General features: G+C 42.3%; 4 protein-coding genes across 10 annotated transcripts in view; 2 read left to right on the top strand and 2 right to left on the bottom strand.

Annotated features, from left to right (window-relative positions):
- The window catches only part of LOC139103448 (zinc finger protein castor homolog 1), a 119,280-nt gene extending 114,244 nt beyond the window's left edge, over positions 1 to 5,036 (top strand). For all 4 annotated transcript variants that reach the window (XM_070658118.1, XM_070658119.1, XM_070658117.1 and 1 more), the window contains one exon: positions 3 to 5,036. In XM_070658118.1, the coding sequence (XP_070514219.1) occupies positions 3 to 507 (505 nt within the window). In that variant the 3' untranslated portion in view covers positions 508 to 5,036. The remainder of the gene's footprint in view (positions 1 to 2) is intronic.
- A 3,542-nt stretch (positions 5,037 to 8,578) lies between these two features.
- On the top strand, positions 8,579 to 12,108 carry LOC139103456 (uncharacterized). 2 transcript variants are annotated; one of them, XM_070658146.1, is made up of 3 exons: positions 8,579 to 9,027; positions 10,317 to 10,510; positions 10,785 to 12,108. In XM_070658146.1, the coding sequence occupies exons 2-3, from the start codon at positions 10,423 to 10,425 to the stop codon at positions 11,336 to 11,338; spliced, it is 642 nt and encodes a 213-aa protein (XP_070514247.1). In that variant the 5' UTR covers positions 8,579 to 9,027; positions 10,317 to 10,422; the 3' UTR covers positions 11,339 to 12,108. The 2 variants fall into 2 exon arrangements, with proteins under 2 accessions (XP_070514247.1, XP_070514248.1); XM_070658147.1 differs by lacking the exon at positions 8,579 to 9,027 and adding an exon at positions 9,127 to 10,190.
- LOC139103453 (alkaline phosphatase) lies at positions 12,099 to 14,740 on the bottom strand. 2 transcript variants are annotated; one of them, XM_070658129.1, is made up of 8 exons: positions 14,469 to 14,740; positions 14,033 to 14,235; positions 13,732 to 13,924; positions 13,402 to 13,565; positions 12,991 to 13,338; positions 12,726 to 12,924; positions 12,451 to 12,669; positions 12,099 to 12,302 (listed from the first exon to the last, which is right to left on the bottom strand). In XM_070658129.1, the coding sequence occupies exons 1-8, from the start codon at positions 14,533 to 14,535 to the stop codon at positions 12,127 to 12,129; spliced, it is 1,569 nt and encodes a 522-aa protein (XP_070514230.1). In that variant the 5' UTR covers positions 14,536 to 14,740; the 3' UTR covers positions 12,099 to 12,126. The 2 variants fall into 2 exon arrangements, with proteins under 2 accessions (XP_070514230.1, XP_070514231.1); XM_070658130.1 differs by lacking the exon at positions 14,469 to 14,740 and adding an exon at positions 14,328 to 14,461.
- Positions 14,741 to 14,982: 242 nt separating this feature from the next.
- Positions 14,983 to 23,143, bottom strand: part of LOC139103455 (microtubule-associated protein 1B) — a 77,533-nt gene continuing 69,372 nt past the window's right edge. For both annotated transcript variants that reach the window (XM_070658145.1, XM_070658144.1), the window contains 7 exons: positions 23,078 to 23,140; positions 21,940 to 22,007; positions 21,622 to 21,736; positions 20,958 to 21,126; positions 20,694 to 20,836; positions 20,449 to 20,579; positions 14,983 to 20,366 (listed from right to left, as the gene is read on the bottom strand). In XM_070658145.1, the coding sequence (XP_070514246.1) occupies positions 20,012 to 20,366; positions 20,449 to 20,579; positions 20,694 to 20,836; positions 20,958 to 21,126; positions 21,622 to 21,736; positions 21,940 to 22,007; positions 23,078 to 23,140 (1,044 nt within the window). In that variant the 3' untranslated portion in view covers positions 14,983 to 20,011. The remainder of the gene's footprint in view (positions 20,367 to 20,448; positions 20,580 to 20,693; positions 20,837 to 20,957; positions 21,127 to 21,621; positions 21,737 to 21,939; positions 22,008 to 23,077; positions 23,141 to 23,143) is intronic.

Genomic DNA, 23,143 nt, shown 5'->3' with positions numbered 1-23,143 from the left:
AGATTCAGATTTAATGAAGACTGCAGGTATAACCATTGCGGCTACAGAGAGCATCAAACTCACTTCCACTGCATGCGTCAAGATTGCGGCTATTCGTTCTGTGACAAAACTCGGTTCGTGCAGCACACCGCGAGGCACGAACGGCTGGATACCTTGATGGGGGGTGACTTCCAACAATATCGAGCCAACGTGCCGTGCGGCAGGGCTCAATGCGCTTACACATCGTCCCTCGGATCGATGCAAAACAAGGCGTCGCATTTTCACTGCTTGAAGTGCGACTTTGTATGCACGGACACGAACAAGGTGGTCGCGCATCGACGGCAACACGCCAAGCTGGACAGTATCGCGGCGGCCGGCTTCCAAAAGTTCACGCCGAGCCAACCGTGCGGAGCTGTGCAGTGTCAGCATTCCGGCAAGCAGACGCATTATCACTGTCTGCAATGTCAATACGCGGTGCTGGGTTTGGCGCAGATGTCGGCACACAAGTACCGACACATGGATTCTTAACGATCTCCCGTAGAAGTCCTGCGCGTAGCAGGATGCTCGAATAATTTACCTTTGTCCCCGTAGACATTCCCTAGAGAATGGCCGTTGCCATCTTCTCCCAACTAAGTGGAAAAATCGAACGAAGCCGGTAGGGGACTAGTCAACACGACTTTGTCGCAACTCGATGCCCACCGTCGACAACGATCGAAAGAAAGTCCGCGAAATTCCGGAGGACGCCTGGTAAAAGACAAATTCCTAGTCCCTGTAGACATTCCCCGAAAGAACACTCGAGTGCTTCGGCCGTTCATGACCGAGCCACGTTCCTGGTAATAACGGATGATCAGTGACAACCGGTAGGGGGCTAGTCAGTAACGTTTATCTTCAGAATGAATACTATTAGGTCGGAATCTTCGAATCGGAGATACGTCTAGTATCTGTAGCTACGTCGAAATGTTAAAACAATTCGGTTACTTTATATTATGTATGAAGTGGTATCACTTAGAAGAAGACCGAGTCGGGAGAGCGATCGCGTCGTCTCGCGATCCTTGGCAGGCTCTGGAAACGCTTGTGCATGCGAATACGACGGCGGAATTTTGATACGGGGTCAATTCGAGCGGGAAGGTTTACGTAGTCGAATCTCAAGGCAGAATTCTTCCGCACCATGACTCTTGGGCGCCGGGAACGAGAGACGCGGGAATCTAGCGTAGCGCTAAGACAATAAACACGAAGACAAGTCTATGATATAGCTTTAGCATGAAGAAAAAAAAAAAAAGACAAATTATAATATTTAATAGGAGAAAAGAAGGAGAGCCTGTACATTTTTCCCCTCTGTTAGCGTCGTCTTGTGTAATCCCCCCCCTTCCCCGCGTGTCCTTATGACAATTTAGATCGTAGATTAGTTTAGCATATTGTCTATGGAAAAAACGAAGAGAAACGACGAGCACGAAGTGGCAAATCGGCGACACGCGACTATTCGATTAATGTTCTCTGTACGCCGCGAGATAGTAGGAAATTAAACGCGGCGGTCGTATCTTTTGCTTTGGCACCGAAGAAGTGAGGGAAAGATATTTTCCTATCGTCTAGACTGTGAAACTGAAAAAATGCCTATTGCGTTATGTCGGCGGTATTAGCGTTCCTATTGCGCAATCGATAAAGGGAGGATTCAATAACTGTCATACTCTTTATCGCTTTCATTAATTTTTATGCTCCGCGTGAACGGTTGTAGCTCACGCGGGCTTCTTCATTAACAATTTCAAACTATTTATTCAATTGATTCGTATAACTGAGAGCTGATTGTGCAATGAGCGTAATCCGTTATAAATTCGTACGTAAAAACGTAAAACAATGAAGTGAAAAAGAGAAAAAAAAATTAAGAAAAGAAAGAGAAACATACAGGGGAACGCATTTTATGTCGGATTGCATTGCGAGGGCGCGCGATAAATATTACAGTGATGATAAATTAAAAATTAATTCGAAAGACTGTGAGTCGAGACACAAGAATAGAGAGGGGAGTGGAGAAGAGCGGCGATCGTTGAACGATCAAGCTGAAAAACGTAAAAATTAAAAGTTTAAAGAAAAAGAAATTATATGTGTATATATATTAAAAAAAGGAAAGAAAAATCGAAGGAAAGAAAGATATATTCGAAGTGTTTAAAAAAGAAACGGTCGCTGATTGACATAATGCAAAGCTAATTAATATATAATGTGTGCATGGTGTATATGTATTGGTACGAGTCGTTCACGGAAGGAACGGAAGCTTTCTCCCCTTTTTTTCTATTCCTAAAAGCACGCTCAACAACGATACGATTCCACTTTCGATAAGTTTATTTTCTCGTGCGTAATTCTCGCCGTACGCTTCTTATCGTATTAGAAGTATCCTCTCTCGTACTAGTTTCCGTTTTTTTCTTTCTTCTCTTTTCTTAAATGCAGCTGAGAAAATGAATTTTTGCATTAATCAAATTTATCTTTTATCTTTGAGACGAGATATGGTCCGTTTGCACAGAGAGCGATAGTAGCACCGGACGAACGATAAGAAGAGTATCCGGGGAGCTTTTTAGCGCACACATTTTTGCGTGGCGAGTGGAAAAGACGCGCGTTCTTCTCGGCGAATAATTAAACGCAATTAAGTCGGAAAATATTATGCGACTGCTCGGCGAGACCATAGCTCCCCGGGTGCCTTCCGGATCTTTTACATACTTACATAGGACCGTGCCTTAGTAATTTGACGTTTTGCGATACGTAGGGAGCACATTTGTTTGACAGAACAGCGCAAAAACCAAATTAAAAATTAAATCGCTCTGTAAAACCTATGTTTTATTTGTACCCGTGATAGAATTTTGGACCAGGCTACTGCGATTTCATTTCAAAGCTGCATTTTGATTTAAAGAAGAAAGAAAAAAGAAAAAAAAATTATTTAAAGAATTATTATATCGCGGATTGTATTTTCTCCCGAATCACTTTAATCAGCTGGCCGAAACACGATCATGGATTTAATAGCAAACGTTAGTGCCTTAAAGAAACATCGAAATAGATAAAACGCTGCAGAATATAATCGACGATACTTAAACGTGCGTTTTTTTTAAAACAATTTTACATTTCTATGAAATAGTTACGATTTCTTTTTAATGGAAGAAAGTTTGACTTTAGAGAATTTTACGCAACGTTTTGCTTAACTATCTGTCGGTGTAAAGTCCTCCCGCGTTTGCAAAGTCAGTTTTTTTTATTTCGATAAAAAGTAAAAGCGCTTCAACGTTGCGTTGGCAACAAATCAACCTTTGAATATGTTACGAAGAAATTTAATATTTATGACATCAAAACCCAAATATGTTTGCTCTCAATTAAGATAAGTGTGTCGGCTCGGGGGTTTTTTTCTCATTTATCGTATTGCATGATTAGTGAACAGTCCATACTCTAATTTATGTCGTAAACATTAATCGGCCATGAACTCAAAATCAGAAATGGATAACTTTGATACATTGTATACGAACATATTTTTATTGTCAAAATTTAGCCGGCACGGATAAGTGTTTTATGTCTTTTTTTAATAAAACAGAATTTACATCTGCACATGTTGTTACACAATCTGCAATATTATAAATAATAAGAATAATCGCTTATTTCATTATAATTAAAACTTTGATAGCGACGATATAAACAGCAGAGTTTGTAAAGAATTAAAATTTTTATATTTGAAAGATAAAACGTAATTAATACGATTTTCCACTTCACGATATTAAACTCCGGAACAGCCAAGCAAGACAGATCGCAGTGATTTTGGCGGAGGACCGATCGCGTCTCGGTCCGATCTAGTTCGATCCCTCGAAGACGAGCCGAGGATCTCAATACTTTAGTAGCTTTCCTGAATTATTACAAAATAGTAGCATTCCATAACTTATCGATAGCCATCGATCCTGTCCACGCCGACGGCGCGACAGTTCTTTACGCGCACGGTAGTTGAAAAATCGCGAAGGAAAGTTCGTCGGTCCCGCGGTATCGTGTGTCGTATCAGCGATGTAACGCGATATCGGAGCGGATATACCAATCCCAGAAGCGGAGGAAGAAAATAACGCGAGAGAGAGAGAGAGGGAGAGATGTGTCGTTATCAAGAACCGAAGGAGATATCGTTCGCATCGTGAACGCGGAGAGGCTAGAGTCCAGCCATTAAACAAGTGCCATAAAACCACGCTGTAAAAGTCGGAGTACTGTTTTACTATGTTAAGTCGGGAAAGACACTTGCGCGGGACTGCGGAGGATTCAGCATGTGGTCGATAGACAAATCTGTATAATAATTTATTTAGTATTTAGAACCGGTAGGGGATTATGCGTGAGAACCAGAAAAGGAGAGCGAGGCAGGAAGCGAACTGCAATAGGTCTCGGATGAGCAATTATATTTCAAACGTGTATTTGCGATGAAGAGTAGATTTTGAGCGAGCGCAGAACGAAGGGAAATGAGAGGATTGGCTGATACGTGGCAGTTGCCTTACAAATATAGGGAATTCGTATTATATATATAATATATATACATATACACGATCTGTAAAAGAATATTATATATATTATTATATAATATGCGTATGTAATAACGTGGTGATTGTCTGGAAAACGGCGACGGGAGCGAAAATGGAGCGACAGTATACCACTAGAGCGTATTATTATTCAAGAGAAGCTAGAGAGATTCTATCGTACGACCGTTAACGCTAAAAAAAAATATCCGCTGTATGGATGCTAAGAGAGAAGATGCTATTATATAATTTTATCTATTATTATTATATTATTAATATTATTACTGTTTAATTTGCCAGCCTGTGCTCGCCCCGTAGCTTCTCGCGCCTACGTAGCGAGCATGCGGCCGCTAATCTATGTATTATTCTATATTATTATTTTTATTATTTGAAGTTTTGCCTATCAGACCCGTCTTGTAGCCCTCGAATCTACAAGGCGGGTGTGTAGGTCCAATTATTATTATGATATTAATGATTATAAAATTACATCGTATGTAGCTGTGATTTTGCTTTCAAAAAGTAAAAATTAAAAATATTTATAGCAACTGAGATGACAATCTCCGCACTCACGTTTCGTTCAATTATCACCTCGATCGACTGTCGTTGCTATTTTTAATACACGTCGCTTTGCTTCTTTTTTTTTCCCCCCTCTTTGCTTCGTAAAAACGTCAAGACTAAGGGACATTAGTTTATGAATTAGCACGAAAAAAAAAAATATATGTATCGTGAACAAATCCGCCGTTTGTTAATTCGAGAACTCTTAGTCAGCGTTTTCATTAATTAACGAGAATTCAATTCCTCCGTGTCATGTTTGGCGCGGACGTTGCACATTCAGATACGAAAAAAAATCGCCTAGTCTTCCAAGAAGAATTCGATATTAGTCACGATATTAAACGTCGACGTGATTGATTATATATTTATATAGTCGTGTAAAAGTCGCGTACTCGCGATCGCATGCGATACCGAAAAGGCCGCATGTGCGTCGTTCAAAACAGATCACGTACCGGCGCGGGAAACTTTTCGACGGACTTTGGAAGAGCGTCGGGGCTCTATCTCCCCAATCTGCTTTTTTAACTCGTAGACGAATCTACGAGTCACAATACTAACGCGATTGAGATAGCGAGTAAACGTTTACTCGCCGAAATCCGTCGGCGGGGCACAATTTCAAGGATACCGATAGTGATTCATGCCGTTTGTCGCGTATCGAGATCTCGCAGTTTTAATTACGTATTTAAGTTGTTTAAAGATCAAGACGAGAAATAAAATAAAGACAGACTCGACGGAGAAATAAATTTTCCGTTTGCAAGCACGTGTCATGAAATTTTCTTTACACATCGCTCAAGTATTTCTAACGTTTGACTAAAAAAAAAAAAAAAAAGAAAAAGAATTAGGTTTCTTCGAAATACATAGATAACAATGCGCATCGAAATAGAAGCTTTAAACGAGCGCGTTGCTGGTGTAGCCACACAAGAAACTCCATCAAGTATGCGTGAGAGAATTTCCCAACCACGTGATCGTTTCATGACGGAGATGAATGGTCAATAGGGTTGTCTACATACGCACGTGTCGCATGCGTGACTTCGTAATTCGGCTGCGGCACTCTCGTTGTGAAAGAAGGGAACGGCCTGCTTCGAAATCGCCACGATCTTTAATTTGACGATTAAAAAATATCTGTAAATATTAAAGATACGAGGTGGAGTTTACATTATCAATCGTGGAAAGTTATGCAGGAAATTTCTTATTCTTAGAGCGTGCGTGCTATTATAAGTTTGCCGTTTAAACCTCGTATCAAAGCTCGAAAAAGATGCACGTTGCACTAACATACACGATAAACGTCGCGAGATAAAGACTTACATATTTAACGAACTAGTATGATAATTTTATTGGATTAACTGTTTGTTGTTGATGTTTCTTTTTTTCTTTCTCTGATATTTTTTTTTTTTTTTTAAACGCGAATATATGCTTGACCTTGTTTAGAATTACATCATTCCCGGTTTTCTCGGCGCCAATGAGAACGTTGGCTGGTGGCTACTTGCTCTCACGTGCTGAGCACGACGAGATAACGAATCGCAATTAATTCGACATTCGATCTCTATAAGCACGTAAAATTCTGCGATGCGGATGGGGAAAATCAACGCGACGCGCAAAAGGATCCTCCTCTCTTGCCTTCTGCGGCGAAACAGGTGCACGGTGATAAGAGAGAAGTGGCGAAAGGAGAGGAAATTCACGGGTGCGGAAAAAGAGCAGCGTAAAGCAGCGGAAAGTTATCTGTAAGTAGAAAATCAACGTAGAAACCGGGCGAATATCGATCGAGAACGAAAGTCTTTAGGAAATATATATATTGAAAAGGAAGTTCTTGAATTGTAAAAATGATAGAATTAAAAATCTCTTTGTATTAATGCACCGTTAACTTTTTTATCTTTTTTTTTTTTTAAACGGAAATTGATTTTCCAGGAAACCGAAGTCTATTTTAGAATTCTTATCGATTTCAAAGATTCCTCATTCTGATATTTTAAGCAGACTTGAAGTAGACGAGACTTGTAACGTAATATTTTTGGAACAAAAAGTGGAGAGCACGTGTTTTTGATCCGATGATAAATTGCTGTTAACGAGGTGTGTGTTAATTACACGTTTTTCGTGTCAAGATATTCGTCTGCGGATTAACTGCCAGACGATATTACAAACGATACAACAATAATTATAATTGCAATATCAGATTAAAAACATGCCGGACGCGTTTTTCGCACATTTGCGACGCAAAATATTCAGCTCTACAAATTTATAAAATACAAATGGGGCCAATTAACCGATCCGTAAAAACTAATTATTATATCATTGTTAAGTAAAATAAAAAAAAAAAGGTCGAGATTCTCAACGAGTAAATAAATACATAAATTAAAATAAATTGAAAGACATTTTTAAACACCGCGTGATAACTTAATCAATTTCTGACTTAAATTGTGCGATTGGGTTTATATAAATAATTTATTTAAAAAGGCACGTTGCGACAGGCGGTGCTGCGTACACGTTCACGTGAATGCGATACCGCCGCTCAGCGCAAGGAGCGAAATTGCTATTATCGAAATCAAATGGAAACTTTCCGTCGCTGGTCCCCGACACTTCGGAAGTTGAATCATTGCGGAGAAAAAAGATGCCATCCGTATTTATAAGATACCGTTAATGCAATATTGTTTTGTCTACATTGTCAGGCAGTCTGGGACTCTCTCCGTCAGTCATCGGAGAGCACGCATCTGCGTCACGCTCAATGCGTGTCGGGCAGCCTTGAAAAAGAACGGAGGTCAATGAAATGGCACCAATTTCGACCTTTTTTCTTCTCTTTTCTTCTTCTTTTTTTTCTTTTTTTTTTTCTGTGCAAAATGAGTCTATCAAAATGCTGGCAAAATTCTGTTTACTACCGATACCGCTATCGCAATCGCCAAATTGAATATTATACAATTGTCACTTTTTATTATTCTTTTCTCGATCACGTTTCACTCGCGTGTCGCGAGAAAAGAGCATCGCCGCGATACGCATTCATATTTGACACTTGATGTACCTCAAAAAACCGGTTCGCCGACGGTTATGGTGTAATATTTCAGCGTCGGATCCAACCCGACCACCGTTTGTTACTGGTCATTTCTTTTTTATCTTTCTCCGGGGCGTTTTTTTCTCCCGTGGGAATTCTCGGTTCGCTGTTATTTAAATAAAATCGCTCTGAAAAAAAGAAAAAGATATTTATTGCATTTAAATGCCTGTCAGGCAATCAGCTGCGGAATTGAAATCTCGCAGGCTTGTTTCATTTTCAACTGACTGAAATTGCGCACTGTCAGATTCCCCCAATTGAGCCGAGCCGAATCTTCAAAAGCCGCGATGACGCAAACCCCCATTTCCGCCGTGGAAAAGTATAATTCCATCAATAATACAGCGCGGGTATCAATCAATCTAGGCTTTTGAGGGCTCGCGGGGGAAAAATGCGTGCGTGACGAAAGGCTCGTCTCCGCAGCACGCGTTTCCTCGCGTCGACGACCTTTCTTTTTTTTTTTTTTTTCACGTACAACGACGGTTCGTGCGAAAGGGGGAAAAGTATATCGCGAAGCTTCTCCTAGCCGGCCAATCCAACGTGGGCTTTAATGGAAATTGCCTCCACTTGTCGTTTTAACTGGTCACCAGCACGCTGGCATACTCCACGTAGCTGGTCACGGTCGGTGGGCTTGGGCTCGGTAGAGGTGGATAAACGGCTGGTAGTTGTTAGCCAACGCGACCGAAGCCGGTTTAGTAACCCAGACGAGCTGCCGAGACGCAGGCCACAACCATCGACAAGCTTCTTCCACCCGCGTGTTTCGTTATTGATCGCGTGCGTTCGTTCGGTGAGGCAAAGGATGGGCATATTTCGCGAATTTCCCATAGTCTTCAACCTTTATAAGAAGTACAGTTAGTTCCCGGGACGTCTCCGAAGCCGTATATCCTTATACGACGCAGGTGAACGTGCTCCGTGTTTGGGAAATAAACACCCCGAGCTCCTCGTCACGTTGACACCAAGGTGAGCACAATATTGAGTCGCGCGCATTTTGTTAAAAATTATTTTTAGAGACACGAAAAAAAAAAAAAAAGAAAAACATATTCCGGGTGGAGAAGTTTTACTTCGACTAGTTCGAACTGGAACGTTGTTCTAATCGACGCTAATTCGAAAGGCGACGATCAAAAGCATGCCTCGTGCCAGGAATTTATTGCAGATGGAGATATTTTTATCTTTTTCTTTTTTTTTTCTTTACAACCTGTTTTAATGTTCTATTTGACGATGGTATTACGAGTGTTTGCTCTTCAATTCTTTATTTAACAACGCCGTCATCGTCGGGAATGCGTTACGCGCGCGCAAAAAGTTTATTGTAATTATTATTTAAACCGTTCGGCTCGAAAGAAAAGATTTGCGTGAGTAATTGGTTTTCTTGTTAACACTCGATACTTGCTATTATTAGCCACTTCATACATTTTCGCATGTATTATTCATAAATTATTTCTCTCAGATTCATACAAGTCTATTTAGAAAAAAAATGTAACGTGTTTGAATTAAGTACTACTTGATTTAATTTGCTTTTGCAGTTTTTCTATGTTAAGACCGAGGAGAGAAAAAAGTTATAAGCATTCTAATTTTTAACTTCGTCGACGAATGTGTAAACATATAGTTGCGACAAAACTCGTTCGTCAAGGACAGTTCTGTATAATATATTTCTAAATATTACCTGCGTAGTCGAGAATGAAGGAAATTTTCATAATTTCTATAACCATATTAAAATTTATCATTTAAACCTGCGTGTTGCGGTAAATAGATTTCGTATAAAATTTAAATAACTCGATTTTAAATAGTTATTTCCAAGTGGCTGGAGTTATTCTGCAAAAGTGTAAGATGCGAATTAAAGGCTGCTGAAAAAAACAGTTCGAACTGTTTCGAAAGGAAAAGAAAGGAAAAAAAAGAAAAAAAAAATATTGTAATCGGATAAACTGTGCATGCACATTTCTTGCGATTGCTAAGTTGCGCGAAATTTTTGCCGCCGAGGAATTAATCTCGGGTCGACGGGCTATCGGATCGTGACGCCTTTTTTTTTTCTTTCGACCACGTAATTTTAACAACGAGAACAACAAAAGTCTTTTTAGTACTGACCGAACATTCGCTGGTGATCTTCACCGAGAACTCAAAGACGACCGGTAATCGTTTTGATTTTCTGATCGATATAAATTATATAATTTAATACTCGCTTCGAAGAAGAAAAAATCGGTAATTGATTTTTTTTTTTCACGAAATAATTATTTAACACGCCCATATTTTTCAAGGTATTCAAGTGTACTTTCTGGAGAGGGAGAATCGAACGCGAAGATAAAAAGACGCAGCGTTAATCGCTGAACGCAAATACAACGAGTTCCGAAGCATCTTTTTAAAATGTCGCAGATGTCGGAAATCGTGGAACAGAACGACGGCCTAAAGAGGAAACCAACTCTCGTTAGACGAGTGTCCGATATGTTTAAAGGTAAGTAAACATAACGTTAACAATCATTACGTTCTCTTCGATCCTTACTTTGTACGAATATATGTGCAGAATTACTCGCGATCTAAAAGATATAAAAAAAATATGTATTTTTACAAAATTTAAATAATATCACGAATCGCTTTCTTATCACAAGAATTATATATACAATTGAAATATCGTGTATTATAAAGATATTTTCGACTCGCCGAACGATAGTAATTCCTACGTAATTTCCTTCGCATTGATTAATGCTCTTCTTACTCCTCGACAACAGATGGAAACTACAGTGGGCCTCCAATGCTGTTCCGACACGCGTCGATGCAGAAGATCCGCCATTGCTGCCAAAATCTCAATCTGCTGCCGTATCTCCTTTACTCGTTCGACAACTCCAAGTCGCATCCGCTAGCGCGCAAGATGCATATGTACCTCAGCCGTTTCCTTCAGGAGATCACGATTAGCCTCCTGGTCACGTACGAAGGCTTGCGTCAATCCGTGGTGCACGAGATTCGCGCCGAGAAGTCGGCTGACGCGCAAAAAGCGCCGGATGCTGGTGACAATTCACCCAAGCCCGTCGCGAGGTTCAACAGGATCAAAAAAGCGAAGCGCAAGTGTTCGTGCTACCTGACCGCGGCCGTGTACCTTGTGCCGCTGCTGCTCATCTTTCAGATGGCAGTCCTCTGCAGCCTGACGATCTTCGGCAAGTATACGCCGGGCTTCATCTTTCTGATCACCTCGCTGCTTTTCCTCGGCGGGATCGCGTTCAAAATCTTGCAGCACCAGACCGTGACGTACGGCGTCAGGGGATGCGAGCGAAAAAAGACACAGTGATTCTCGGTTCCGCTGGTCCCTGCCGCCCTCACCTAAGAGCGGTAGACGGAGAGAATGAGCCACTTCTCGCGATGGCATTAAATATAATTTCTTATGCACACTATCGATTCGATATTAATACACGTTGACAACGCTTGTGATTGTTGAAAACCTCGACGGCTTCCTTCATTTCTCTCACGGCGGTCTTCGCTTCTCGTCGTTGCGGGATTGCGTTTTATATATTCTCCCTTTTCGAGCTCAAAGTCGTCAGGCAGGGATATAGGTGTATGAAATGCCCTAAAAGGAGAACGTTCCTTTATGAACAATGACGTATAAGTGCAATAACATATTTTAAGGCGCTACTTTAATTGTTCTCAAGTATAATCTCGGAGGGCTTCGACTTTACGGAGCAAGTATTGCAAGAGTATCCTCGTCCTCCGTAGTATAAGACTGAGAATTATTTTTAACGTATACGTATACGTATATATATAAATATATATTTGTAAATAAACGTGCGAGTGATATACATATGTACATACTACGACGGACAGTGAAATTAACAAGATCGGCCCGCTAGCGGCGGACTGAAGCGGAGGATAGCGTTCATTGAAAGTTGGCCTGATCTGTGATGGATGGGTACAAGTGATATCTCGCGGGCACTTGCAATACCACTTAATTACACGCGATAGGAATTTTCACGCGCGGAGATTGCAAAAGTGCCGTCTTCCGGGCGACACGTATTTACCGATGCCTGTTTTCTACCGAGAATAAAATAAGTTGATTACCCTTTATATTTGGCGTATTTATTTCTATATAATTAGAGTGAGACAAATTAAAGCGCCGTATAGGGCAATCGCGTGCAGGACGTGCATCTCCTGCAACGTCGTCGCTTTGTTGAAATACTCGCCGACACCTGCGGCGTATGCAATTACATGTGCCACGTAGTTCTGCTCGTGCACGCTGTGGAAGAGATGAGCGTATGGACCTGCGAAAAGAAAACAATTTATTAGTCGGATTTTTATCGCTCGCGGTTATCTCCTCCGGAAACTTTTGCGCAAGTTAGAAAAATATTTGTCGAACTCGAAGCCTTTTAATTGTAATTCTGCTGTTGTAATATTTAATTGTTGGCGCACCTATAGCATAGACGGCTACGTCTCCGCCACCGTGATAAGCTTCGTCCGTTATAATCGTAGCTTGCTGACTGTAATTGAAATCGCCGGTGTTGAACGTGGAGGGATCGATCCTCACGGCCCGGCCGTCTTTCACGGTGTACGCAATGTTATTCGATCCGCCCGTGCTGTAGGATAAAGTTGTGTACGGTACTCCGTCGTATTTAGATTTCTGGGCGACTCCTGTAATAAATTCTCACGTTAGAACGAACGAAAAAGACTTGTCACGTTGATCTTACCGAGAATGGACGAGTTCCGCGAGCTGTAGCCGTTGAAGCTCATCGAGTGCGTGTGATCGCTTGTGACTATCACAAGGGTGTCGTCGAGATCGACCATCCTCAGGGTGGCGTTCACCGCGTCCGAAAGACGAACGGTCTCCAGCAACGCTTCTGCGGCGTGCCCGCGATGGTGACCGTAATCGATCAGACCACCTTCAACCTGGAAAAGTAATCTCATGAAGAAAACAATGCTATTTTAATTTAATTCGGTATCGCGGAACCGTACCATTAAAAAATACCCCTGCTCGGACTTTTGCAAGATTTTCAAAGCGGCCACGGTCATTTCCTCGAGGCTGGGCTGTCCCTTCGGGCCTCGATCTCGCTTCCAGTCCATTTCGATGTGGCCGTTGGCGAAAATCCCGAGCAGATAATCCACACTGCCGACATCGACCTGAGAGAGCTCCTCATTATTTTGCACGACTGCGTGAGCTAAGTGCCTGCTGTACTTGTCTTTCGTCCAGTCGTTGATGAGATCACGGCCGTCTTGACTGTAGCAGGCCCACGTGTCTATCGGATCAAACTTACTCGCACTTACGTTTGATTTCATCACCTGTCTGCCGCCGCCCATAATCACCTGTAAGATAACGCGTTATCATTGCGCAATTCATTAATATGTACGAGTCATTTTCTTGTTTACTCGAATGTTTCGTCCGGGCTCGTCCTCCACCAATTGCCTGGCGATGTCTTTGCAGGCGGTAGCTTTATCAGGCATTTTTGATTCGCACTCCCATCTGCGATCCGCGCAATGCGCGTAAAGCGGTGCCGGTGTTGCGTGAGTAACTCTGGTTGTCGTCACAAAACCTACATTTAATTATATTATGCTTGATAAAAAAAAAAATATATATATATATATAAAAAAAAAATTAAAACTTTTTTATAAATAATATAAATTATTATATTCATATAAAATGTATATAGAGCTCATATTGGAATGATGATCTGATAGCAGATCAATCTCGAGTCCGACCTGTGGCTTTGCCGGCCGATTGAGCCCATGTAATAAACGAATCCACGTGGAAGTCCGCGTTCAAGCTCGCTTGGCAATCTCCCAGGCGGACATTCGCGTCCACCCCCACGACTTCATAATTCGTTTTGACTCCTCCGAAGAGAGCCGTGGCGGTGGAAGCTGAATCCGGCACACGCTGGTCTGCGTTGTACGTCTACATTATCAACAAAAGATACATTCGCTACGCGAAGAACAGACACGCGTTAAAGGGCAATCGTTCATTAAAGTGCGGGGTCACGTTTAATAAAAGAAATGTATGGACCTTCAGCATCCCGATATGGGGAAAGTGTTCCCAGGCGAGTCGGCCGGCCTCACCGGCGCGATAAATTCTGCTGGCCGTTATGGTGTCTTGGCTCATTCCGTCCCCTACGAACACAATCACGTTTTTCGCCCTCCTTACGTTCCACCGATACGCAAGCGACTCCTCCAGTTCTTTGTTCGCCAGCTGATGCCAGTACCGGCCGTCTGCGTCAAAAGCGATACGTTCAATCATCCTCTCAGCACATTTCGCGGATTCTCATCCTCGCAGATAAAGAGCTAATAATAAGTTAATCTACCGGAAAATAAAGCCGCGCATATTATCGGATCATGCGTCATCAAACTTCCACGAAGTGTTCGGATCTCACGTACTCGGTTGCATCACGACCTAGGCAATACACGACGAAGTAGCTTCTATATTACGATTTATATTTAAATACCTTCGATCGCCACTATGTTCGGAACCTTGACGAAACCTAGGGCAAAGCAGATGGCGAGGTGGTTCATCTTTTCTTTCTCTTTTTTTTTCTTTTTTCTTTCCTCACTGGCGGAATTTCATTTAACGCTCGCTGAAAAATCTAGAAACGTATCGGTGGTAAGAAAGACACTGTGCAGTCGGTGCGCTTTGGGACGAAATAGGTCTGCGGTATCTATTCAACGTCCTCTGTCGAAACGGTGCGGAAAGCACGAGAGCTGAAACTGTCTCGAGCGATAACGGCAGATCTCCTAACGCGTCTCATGACGACCGTGATAACGCCCGCGATAACACCCGCCGCCAATACAAAACCAACTCAACGTCGGCGTAAGAAAGGCAAAGGGAGCGAAAAGAAGAAAAATGACTCTGGTTGAGCTAACATTCATCGTAACGTTTTATTTGATTTGTTGTATATCCATTATCGGTTTCTTACAAGTCGCAACGCATCGCGTAATACAATTTACTCTTTGTAAGTTTCATTTTTCTTTTTCTTATTTTTTTTTTTTATTATAATTTTTTTTTCCTTTTTTTTTCTTCCCTCCCTTCGTCGGTTTAGTCTTTGAACAAAACTACTAAAAATAGACTCGATAAAATCAACCGCTCAAGCCTTTTATCTTTTATTCATTTATTTTTTTTTTTTTCTTTCTTTTTCTTTAAATATATCACTCGTCTTATTTGTCAAGCGCGAGTCGATGAGATCCGAGATGCAGTCGAAGATATATTGTATACGTACGAGAAGAGAAAAAGAGGACGTCGCCTCTTGGAAATTTCTAAGAAGCTCGCTGTATAGTAATAGACAAACCGAAGACGCTACAACGTTCTCTAATTGTTAGCGCGTATTCGCTACGATATAAACGTTCTGTCGGCTATAGTATCAGTTAGTCGTCTTTCTGACACGCTTTAATTAAATACATCGAGTGTCGGCGCGAGCGTCGGTCGAGGAGCGCGAGAGATCGTCGTAGATTCGGCCACGTAGACGATTTTATTTTTCGTGCGAGCCGCGCTCCTCGATCTCGCCCACGATTTCTCACAATTTGTTCTGTGGAAAAGAAAGAAAGAAAAAAAAAAAAAAGAGTCGTCGCCGCAAGAGAGTCTAGGAAGAGAAACGAGAGACGGCCTTCGAACAGAAGGCAGCTTCTTTAGGTTCACTTAACTTCCGGGCAAAGTAGAAATTCTCGGTGTCTTCACTAAAACGCGGATATTCACGAAGTTATTAAGCATCATCGAAATTTCAAACAACAATTGGGTTCCGTCCCACTCGCTCGAGAACGCCGTGCTGGCTTAATACAATATTAACTGCCTACGAACTCCGCCTTACGTAATAAAGTACAATTAAGTCGTTTCCGTAAGGTTCGGTTGATGATACTCGCGTTTCGTACTACCGCAGGTGATGAAGTAATTTTCTTTCTTTTATTTTATTTTTTTTTTCCGCGCCTGCACTTCTGTCCTCCTTAACTCGAAGATTATTGCCAACGATTGCATTATCTTTTTCTCTCCGCGTTTCTTTTCCTTCCTCATTAACCCTCAACTATAACGGTAATACGAAATATAACGCCGTAACAAAGATCTCATTGTGGATATACCGCAAAGCGCGCCATTTGCCTTCCATTTTCGTCCATTCCCATAATTTTGATTCGCACTCATGATTTTACAGTTACCGTCCTTTCACGCGAAATTTCGTATTGCGACATTTTATTTAGCTCGGAATACAATTCCTTATATTATTAACGTACAACTTATAATACATATATTAAGTATTCTTTAAATTTAATCGTGATATAGTTGAAGGTTCCCTGCGAAAATTAACCGAGTCGCTTGCGTCGAAGAAATTGGAGAGTCTCGCACGAGGAGAATGATCCAGTCGCATTTTGCCGCGAAGCTCGCGCGATTCCAAAGTTCCCAAGCGTTCTCCAAATTTTAATCGCTCGTACGCAGCGATGTCGATAAAATTGACCCTGGCAGGACCACCCCCTCGCGCTTGCTTTCGTTACGCTTTTCGCACATTTCATTTCGCGTAATAGTTCCCACCGCTTACTGTCGGGATTCGAGAAAGTCTCGCGTTCGCATAAGCTGCAAGGAATATTTCCTAAAAATCTAGATCCCGCCGTGACGGCGATCTTTAACCGTGTTCCGAAGCGTCTCTTCGTATAAGAGACGTCACCGCCTCTTAAATTCATTCCCCTACGTATTTCTCTCGTCAAAAAGAGTAGAGAGTTTAAATCAATATAAAATTATAATCTTTTCAATTTTCATCTGCGTCTGGTCGGCCACTCTCAACCTATTTTCTCCTCACGATCCGATCCCGCGCGGCGGCTCGCGATGCCGAAGATCCGCAATCGCTCGTGCGCTTATTTTGATTATCGAGAACGAGTCGGGCCCGTCGCAGTTGAGATCGATGCAGCAAGTATAATAATTGACGGTTAATGTTACACGCTAATTAGTAGCATTGTCGAGTTAACCCCATTGTCGCTTGCGATTTTACTTGCGCGATCGCCCTAGGCGCCCGCTTTCGACGCAAATCGGATGACAGTGCGGCGCAATGCGGTTCAAACGAAAACGCTAATTAAAGTACTACTATCTATTACTGATATGTGCACGATCGCTTTTAGAATCTACGTTAAAAAATCCAATTCGTCACGAATGCAGCTGCACTCGGGTGCCCCCGGCTAGCGCTGATTCCTACCTCCGTCGCGACTACCTAATTTCTAAATCATCAAACCACGTTGTTCGATGAGTTAAAAAAAAAGAAAAAAAAATTATTAAACGTTTTCAACGCAATTTTCTTTCTCACGAAGCATGACGGAGAAATAAATCGTTCTCTACGCAGTACGGCATAATTTTAATTATATTCAATATCGTAACTCGAAATAGACGTAATTTCTGATAAAAAATAATTCACACGTTTGACGATTGTGTCGTATTTCATATCGCGGCGTATTGTGACACCGTTAAACGTTTGATTCTCTTTTATCCGCGCCGAGACTGTGCATCGAGCTCGATTCCACAGAGTGAACGAACGAAAAGACAAGAATTGGCATTTTGAGACTTTCTCACTCGTCCCGCTGTTTTTCGTCGCGATTGCTCATAAACCATGATCTTCGAAAGATTTCACTCTCGCGCTTTCTTTCGGCTACAAAAGAAGTATTGTCATTATCCGTCATTGCTATTAAATGCATCGCTGAAAATAACATTGAATTATCTCTGCCAACGTGACCGCCGTCCACCTGATCGCAGGTAGATCCTATCCTTTTTATTTTTTTGCCCGCCAATCCTCTTTTTTCTTTTATTGTATTAATTTATTATTATGTTCTTTTTTTTTCTTTCTTTTTTGATATCGAGACTCGCGCGGCTAGTTTTGACATGTAAGACCTCGTACAAAAAATTGCTTTTGATTTTCGGCTGCTTGTCGAGAATTTTGCGAGGCGACAATCGAGAACAAGGGTTGAATCTAAAGTCGAAGAATTAATTATGTACTTGCCCGTGGCCACGCCTGTGTACGTGTGTACGTGTATCTACACTCACCGTCAGGAATGGCGTTCGTGGTGCTGCGACGGCGGCTAGCGTATGTGATCTTGGCGTGATGTGAGTCAAATCTCATACGAAGCGCGCGCGTAAATGTTAAGCGGAGTACCGGTCACAGAGGACTGAGGGGAAACGCGCTCTACTACTCTTTCCCTCGTACTCGGCGGCCGAGAGAGAGGAGAAAATCACGTACGCCAGCCGCCACATCTGCCTCTCGCCGCTCGTCGCAGCAAACGTCATATCTGCCATCCTGTATACGTGTATGCGTGTCGACGACACAGGGGGTTTTTTAATTTAAAGCTATCAACGCGTAATTCTCATATAATTCTGCACCTTTGAAACATTGTACGAAGACTCTACTGTTACGCCATACGATATAGCGATTTCATTAATTGCTTCGCTCGCTTAATAGTTAACAGCTCATGAATTTTTGAGCAAAGGGGGGCAGGGAAGGGAGAGGGATGTCGAACCGAACGTGTGTGATCGATAACGGGAGTTTCTACGAGCCTACAAATTTACGAACAGTAACGAGACACGCGCTGCGGTAATTTGTTCTGTTTTTTCTCTTTTCTTTTCTTTTTTTTCTTTTTTTTTCAAAAAATGTCTGCTCTCTGCCTATATTTATTATATATATATAATATATTTTTATAAATTGTGTATATTGTGTATACTATATAAGATTTTCTATACTTCGTTATATTAGGTATACTCACGCGCGTTTTAACAAACCGATTTTATTAGGCTACCCTTGTACGCGGTTTAATACGGACCCAGCACGAAGGTCCTTCCGCCGTATTGTGAAATTTCTCTCGGGGTGTATTTACAACGTATGACAGATGGAAGGAGCATCCAATTACGGGAGAATGAGCGAGAAAACTAAAGGAAAATGCTTGCACTCTTCTTTACGTTTAAGTTTTAATTAAAAAAAAAAAATTATCTTATTAGAATTCGAGAAATGCATCTGTTTTACATTTAGAAATATTGAAAACATACAAATTCATAAAAATTTTGCTGGAAATAAAATGTAAAGATTTTTCTTTTGCGTCGTGCAAGCATTTCTCGTGCGACTTTTGCAAGATGAGATGTTATAGTACGATGGAGCAAATACGGAGTATATTATACGGAAAAGGACAGAAGGAAATCGATTTTAAATCCGACTAGACGAGAGCGTGATGATTAGTTTAAATTGACTGGAGATCGGTGAAATTATCGCGAATTTAGCGGTCGGCGGTTAAACGCTGCGAGTGGTTGTCGCGGAAGTGAATCAACGGTGAATTATTCATGTAATCGTAGAGATCATGTTTGCGCATCGTTTCATTAACTCTAAGGGGTTATCACTTCGGACTAGAAAAAAAAATGGCAGATTTTGGCAGAATGATTCGAACAGGTTGCAAAGAGGATGATCACGGAACGAAATAAAATCGTGGATGTCGTAGGGTACAAACAATTCGCTTGAACTCTAAGGATTGTAGCGCTATACTCGAGTTTTCCTATCGATAATAGTATTAGTCCGCGATAACTCGATATGACTGGTTACTAAGTTTGGCCGCTTCTAGAGTTTTTTTTTTCTTTTTTTTTTTTCTTTTTTAAATCATTTTTAGGTATTACTTCGCTTCGTCGTCTTCTCGCGAGCTTACCTTTCAAGACGCTGAGAAAATCGAGACGAGTTACGGACAGTTCGTGCAATTTCTGCCGTGGCGTTGTGTATTCGGGTTTCGGAGAACCGCCGCTGCTCTAGGCCATGTTCATTTAATTTCACTGGTCGACCTGTCGGTTGCTGAAATTTTCAAGAGACGCCGAAGATGTCCTTATGGCTCTCCGTTTGTCCTCGCGATTACGCGAACGTCCGTAACTTGTACGTGCCATCGATTGCCCGTAGGTGCAAAACACCGGAAGTCGCCGTGGAGTTGTCGGAAGCGCTTTGGGATATTTGCACCACGGAAATCGACCACCTGCGTCCGAGTCTCTCCCGCGATCGGTCAGACTTTACTTTTCGTCCCTCAAAAGAGGAGCCTCTTCGGCTTCCTTTCGCCGTGCCTTCGCTTCTTTTTTTGCTCGTTTCTTTTCTTCCTTCGCTAACTTTTTCGCCTCCTTTTGCCTCGTCTTTTCCGCCTTTTCCTCTTCTTTCTGCCGCGCTTTCTCCGCTTTCTCCCGTTCTTTCTCACGTTCCTTCTCCTTCTTCGACTTTTGCACCTCCTGGACCACCGACATCTTCGGTGCGGCCGCTGGCCGTTTCGACGCGGCGCGACCGGACGACGACGCCGACGATGTCGACGTAACGGCGGACGGGCCTCTCGGACTCGGCGACGTTTCCAGCTGCGTCACGATCTTTTGAGCGCATCTGCGAACGTGTCAATCGCGTCACAAATCTGTTCCCCGGCAAGCTTGCCGGTTGTTACGAAGAATAATTGAGGCAAAGATACCTGATTCTAGTAGAGGCCTTGCCGGCGCGGTAGTCTCTCTGAAATTCTTTGATTGGCGGCAATCGGCGCTCTCGATTCTCTCGCATGATCTCCTCCTCTTCGGTGACTTGCTGAATCGGGTCCTGGTACTCCTGCAAGTTTCGAATAACAGTGACCCCCATTGTTGGTTCGCGTATGGAGAGAAATATAATTGATGCGAAATAAACTAGCTATAACTTTAAAATAAATTAATAAAATGTGCCGACCTGAATTCGCATTTTCATCGATTGCGTTTGGGAGCGTCTGAGAGTGGCGCCTGTGGGTTGCCGTACCCTCGTCGGCTTACCGAGAGAGGAACTTCCGGTGCTATGCGCGGACGAGGAAGTCGCCGAGGAGACGGAAGACACTCCTGCAAATTCAGATACGAGATTTTAGTCAGAGCTGCAAATAATACAAAAAAAAAAAAAATAATAAAAATATTAAAATAAAAAATAAAGAATAAAAAAAATTGCGAGGGGCTGTTCAGGTACCAGAAATGGAGGACGAGCCGCTGGCCATCGAGTACAGAGAAGCGGAGGCTGGCACGCTTCCGGTTCCCCACCTGCCACCTGGTCCAGACACCCCGGCCGAGATACCGGCGCCCATGTTGTACTCCGACGCGCTTTGCGGGAGCACCCAGGATTTGCCCGACATCGAATACTGCAAACGAAAATAATCTTTAGTACGAAATTGGCTTATATTTTTCAGAGCAAATCGTGTCGGCGATGTTCCGTAAAACTGCATTTTTTTTTTTTGCGGATAATTTACTCAATAGATATTACGCAATTAACCATCTTGTCTTACGGCAGATTACGTGAAATACAGGCCGCAAGGAATATTTAAAAAGAACCGTAGCACGATTTTATGTCTCGCGATTTTAATGAAATACTTTTGAGCAGGAAGCGTTTTCTTTTATGTTGCAAATTGGCCGCGACAGGCGGCTTTGAGAATACCCGCTCCAATTAGCAGCGATTTCGTCGCGATCGCGTCAGTAGGCATGAAGTTCATCGATTTGTAAGGGAAAACACGCCGTTGCAGCTGGGAGACGAAGTACGAAATTAAATCTGTACAAGAGACTCCTTTTTCGAGGCAAATTCGTGTAGGCAAAAGTAACTGGTGCGTATGCCCGAATACTCGAAAACGAGCTTTACTTACGTCACGCGGAATGAGAGTCTGCTTCAGCCGTAAGATCTTCGCTCGGCATATGACGCATCTCAAAGGCAAAAGCCTCTGGGACACCGCCATTTGTATCGTCTTGACGAAGCAGCGTCTGCAAAATGTCGAGGTGGATTTAAAACTAACGCAGCGTCCGTAACGTCGTGATTAAAAGAGACGGCTTTTTCCAGCGTGCAAATTATATTACACGACGTAAAAGGAAAAAAAAAAAAAAGTAATTACTGCTTATTTCGAGCTCCCGGCGTATTTAAAATGCAGATTAATGCGGCTGTGTTTGCTCTAAATTCATTTCCTCACCTGCAAACCACTCGATGCCCACACGGCGCGGTCTGCATCGTCGCCCTCGCGTTCACACATATGACGCACTGAAAAGGATAAAAAAAAAACAACGTTAAATAATAAGGCGCCTTCACCAAACAGATTTTTATCAACGGTAACGTTACGCGTAACGCTGACTGTCTCGGAATAAAATCAAGAAAGAGGCGAAAATAAAGCGATCGCAACCTACTTTTGTTCGCGCTCATCCCGAAAACTTATCTCGTTTGCACGATTTTATCACGCCTGCGGCTGTAACATCGTTAAATTGTGGAACGCGCGACGTTACGTGCCGTTGTTCGGCGATCGAGGCGTGCGCGATTGGCCCGCCGTGATCGACGTAACGTAATTAGGCGTCACTTTAATCGAAATATTAATAGCCCGAGCGGGAAGAGAAGTATGGCCGAGGCACGTCAGAAATCGAAGGGTCGCAGCCGCCACTTTGTCGTCGTCGTTAATCGACTTTTGCGACCGATTGGACGGCCAATTCGTTCGGAAATTGCAACTTTTCCGGACGGCCGGCTATATTTTGCGATACAGACGCCGTGTTATCGTCATTTTCTTCACCGCGCGGTCTAATGGGCCAATCTAGCGTGACGCAATGGAAGGAACCGAAAGGATATAGAACCCTTTATGGAATCGCATAACGTTTGCGCCAATAAATTATGAAGCTGGCGATTTAAATTATTTAAAAATTTGCGTGGTCTTTAATTTTTTTTCTAATAAATCTGTTTATATTTTTTAAACTGGAAAATTAAGCTGACATTTACTCACGTGGTACGCGAATAATGCACTAATAATAAAAAAGAACAGATATTAATAATATTGCAAATTATTTAATTATCTCTATTGCGCGCAGTGTTAATTTAAATACTCTTAAACAGTTGAGCGCGAGGTAGAAAGAAACAACAATTATATCAACCGATGCCGATTCAGGCGGAAAGCGTTGGTTTTTTCTTCAAATAATTACGTCCGCGACAATCTGTATGGCCTCCGGAAAGAGAAATTTCGCCATTAGATTTTATTTCGTCATTTCGGGACGGTCGGTTGAGCAGCTTACAATGCTTGCGAATATCGCTCTAAAATAATTTGCTTTCTTCCTATCACTTTCGATCCTTACCTCATCTTCCTGCGAGGACGCCAGCTCCGGTTCGTTCTCCTCCAGCTTCGTCAGCAGTTTGTCCTG

This window comes from Cardiocondyla obscurior, linkage group LG06, assembly GCF_019399895.1.
Source record: "Cardiocondyla obscurior isolate alpha-2009 linkage group LG06, Cobs3.1, whole genome shotgun sequence".
NCBI classification, from domain to species: Eukaryota; Metazoa; Arthropoda; class Insecta; order Hymenoptera; family Formicidae; genus Cardiocondyla; species Cardiocondyla obscurior.
This window is presented reverse-complemented; position numbering and strand designations above follow the sequence as displayed.

Bases quoted from the DNA above. Each gene is read 5' to 3' on its own strand.
- LOC139103456 (XM_070658146.1), top strand. From the start codon at position 10,423: ATGTCGCAGATGTCGGAAATCGTGGAACAGAACGACGGCCTAAAGAGG. The intron at 10,511-10,784 runs GTAAGTAAACAT...CCTCGACAACAG, and splicing joins AGTGTCCGATATGTTTAAAG to ATGGAAACTACAGTGGGCCT.
- LOC139103453 (XM_070658129.1), bottom strand. From the start codon at position 14,535: ATGAACCACCTCGCCATCTGCTTTGCCCTAGGTTTCGTCAAGGTTCCG. The intron at 14,236-14,468 runs GTATTTAAATAT...CTTTTGACGCAG, and splicing joins GAACATAGTGGCGATCGAAG to ACGGCCGGTACTGGCATCAG. The intron at 13,925-14,032 runs GTCCATACATTT...TTGATAATGTAG, and splicing joins CCCATATCGGGATGCTGAAG to ACGTACAACGCAGACCAGCG.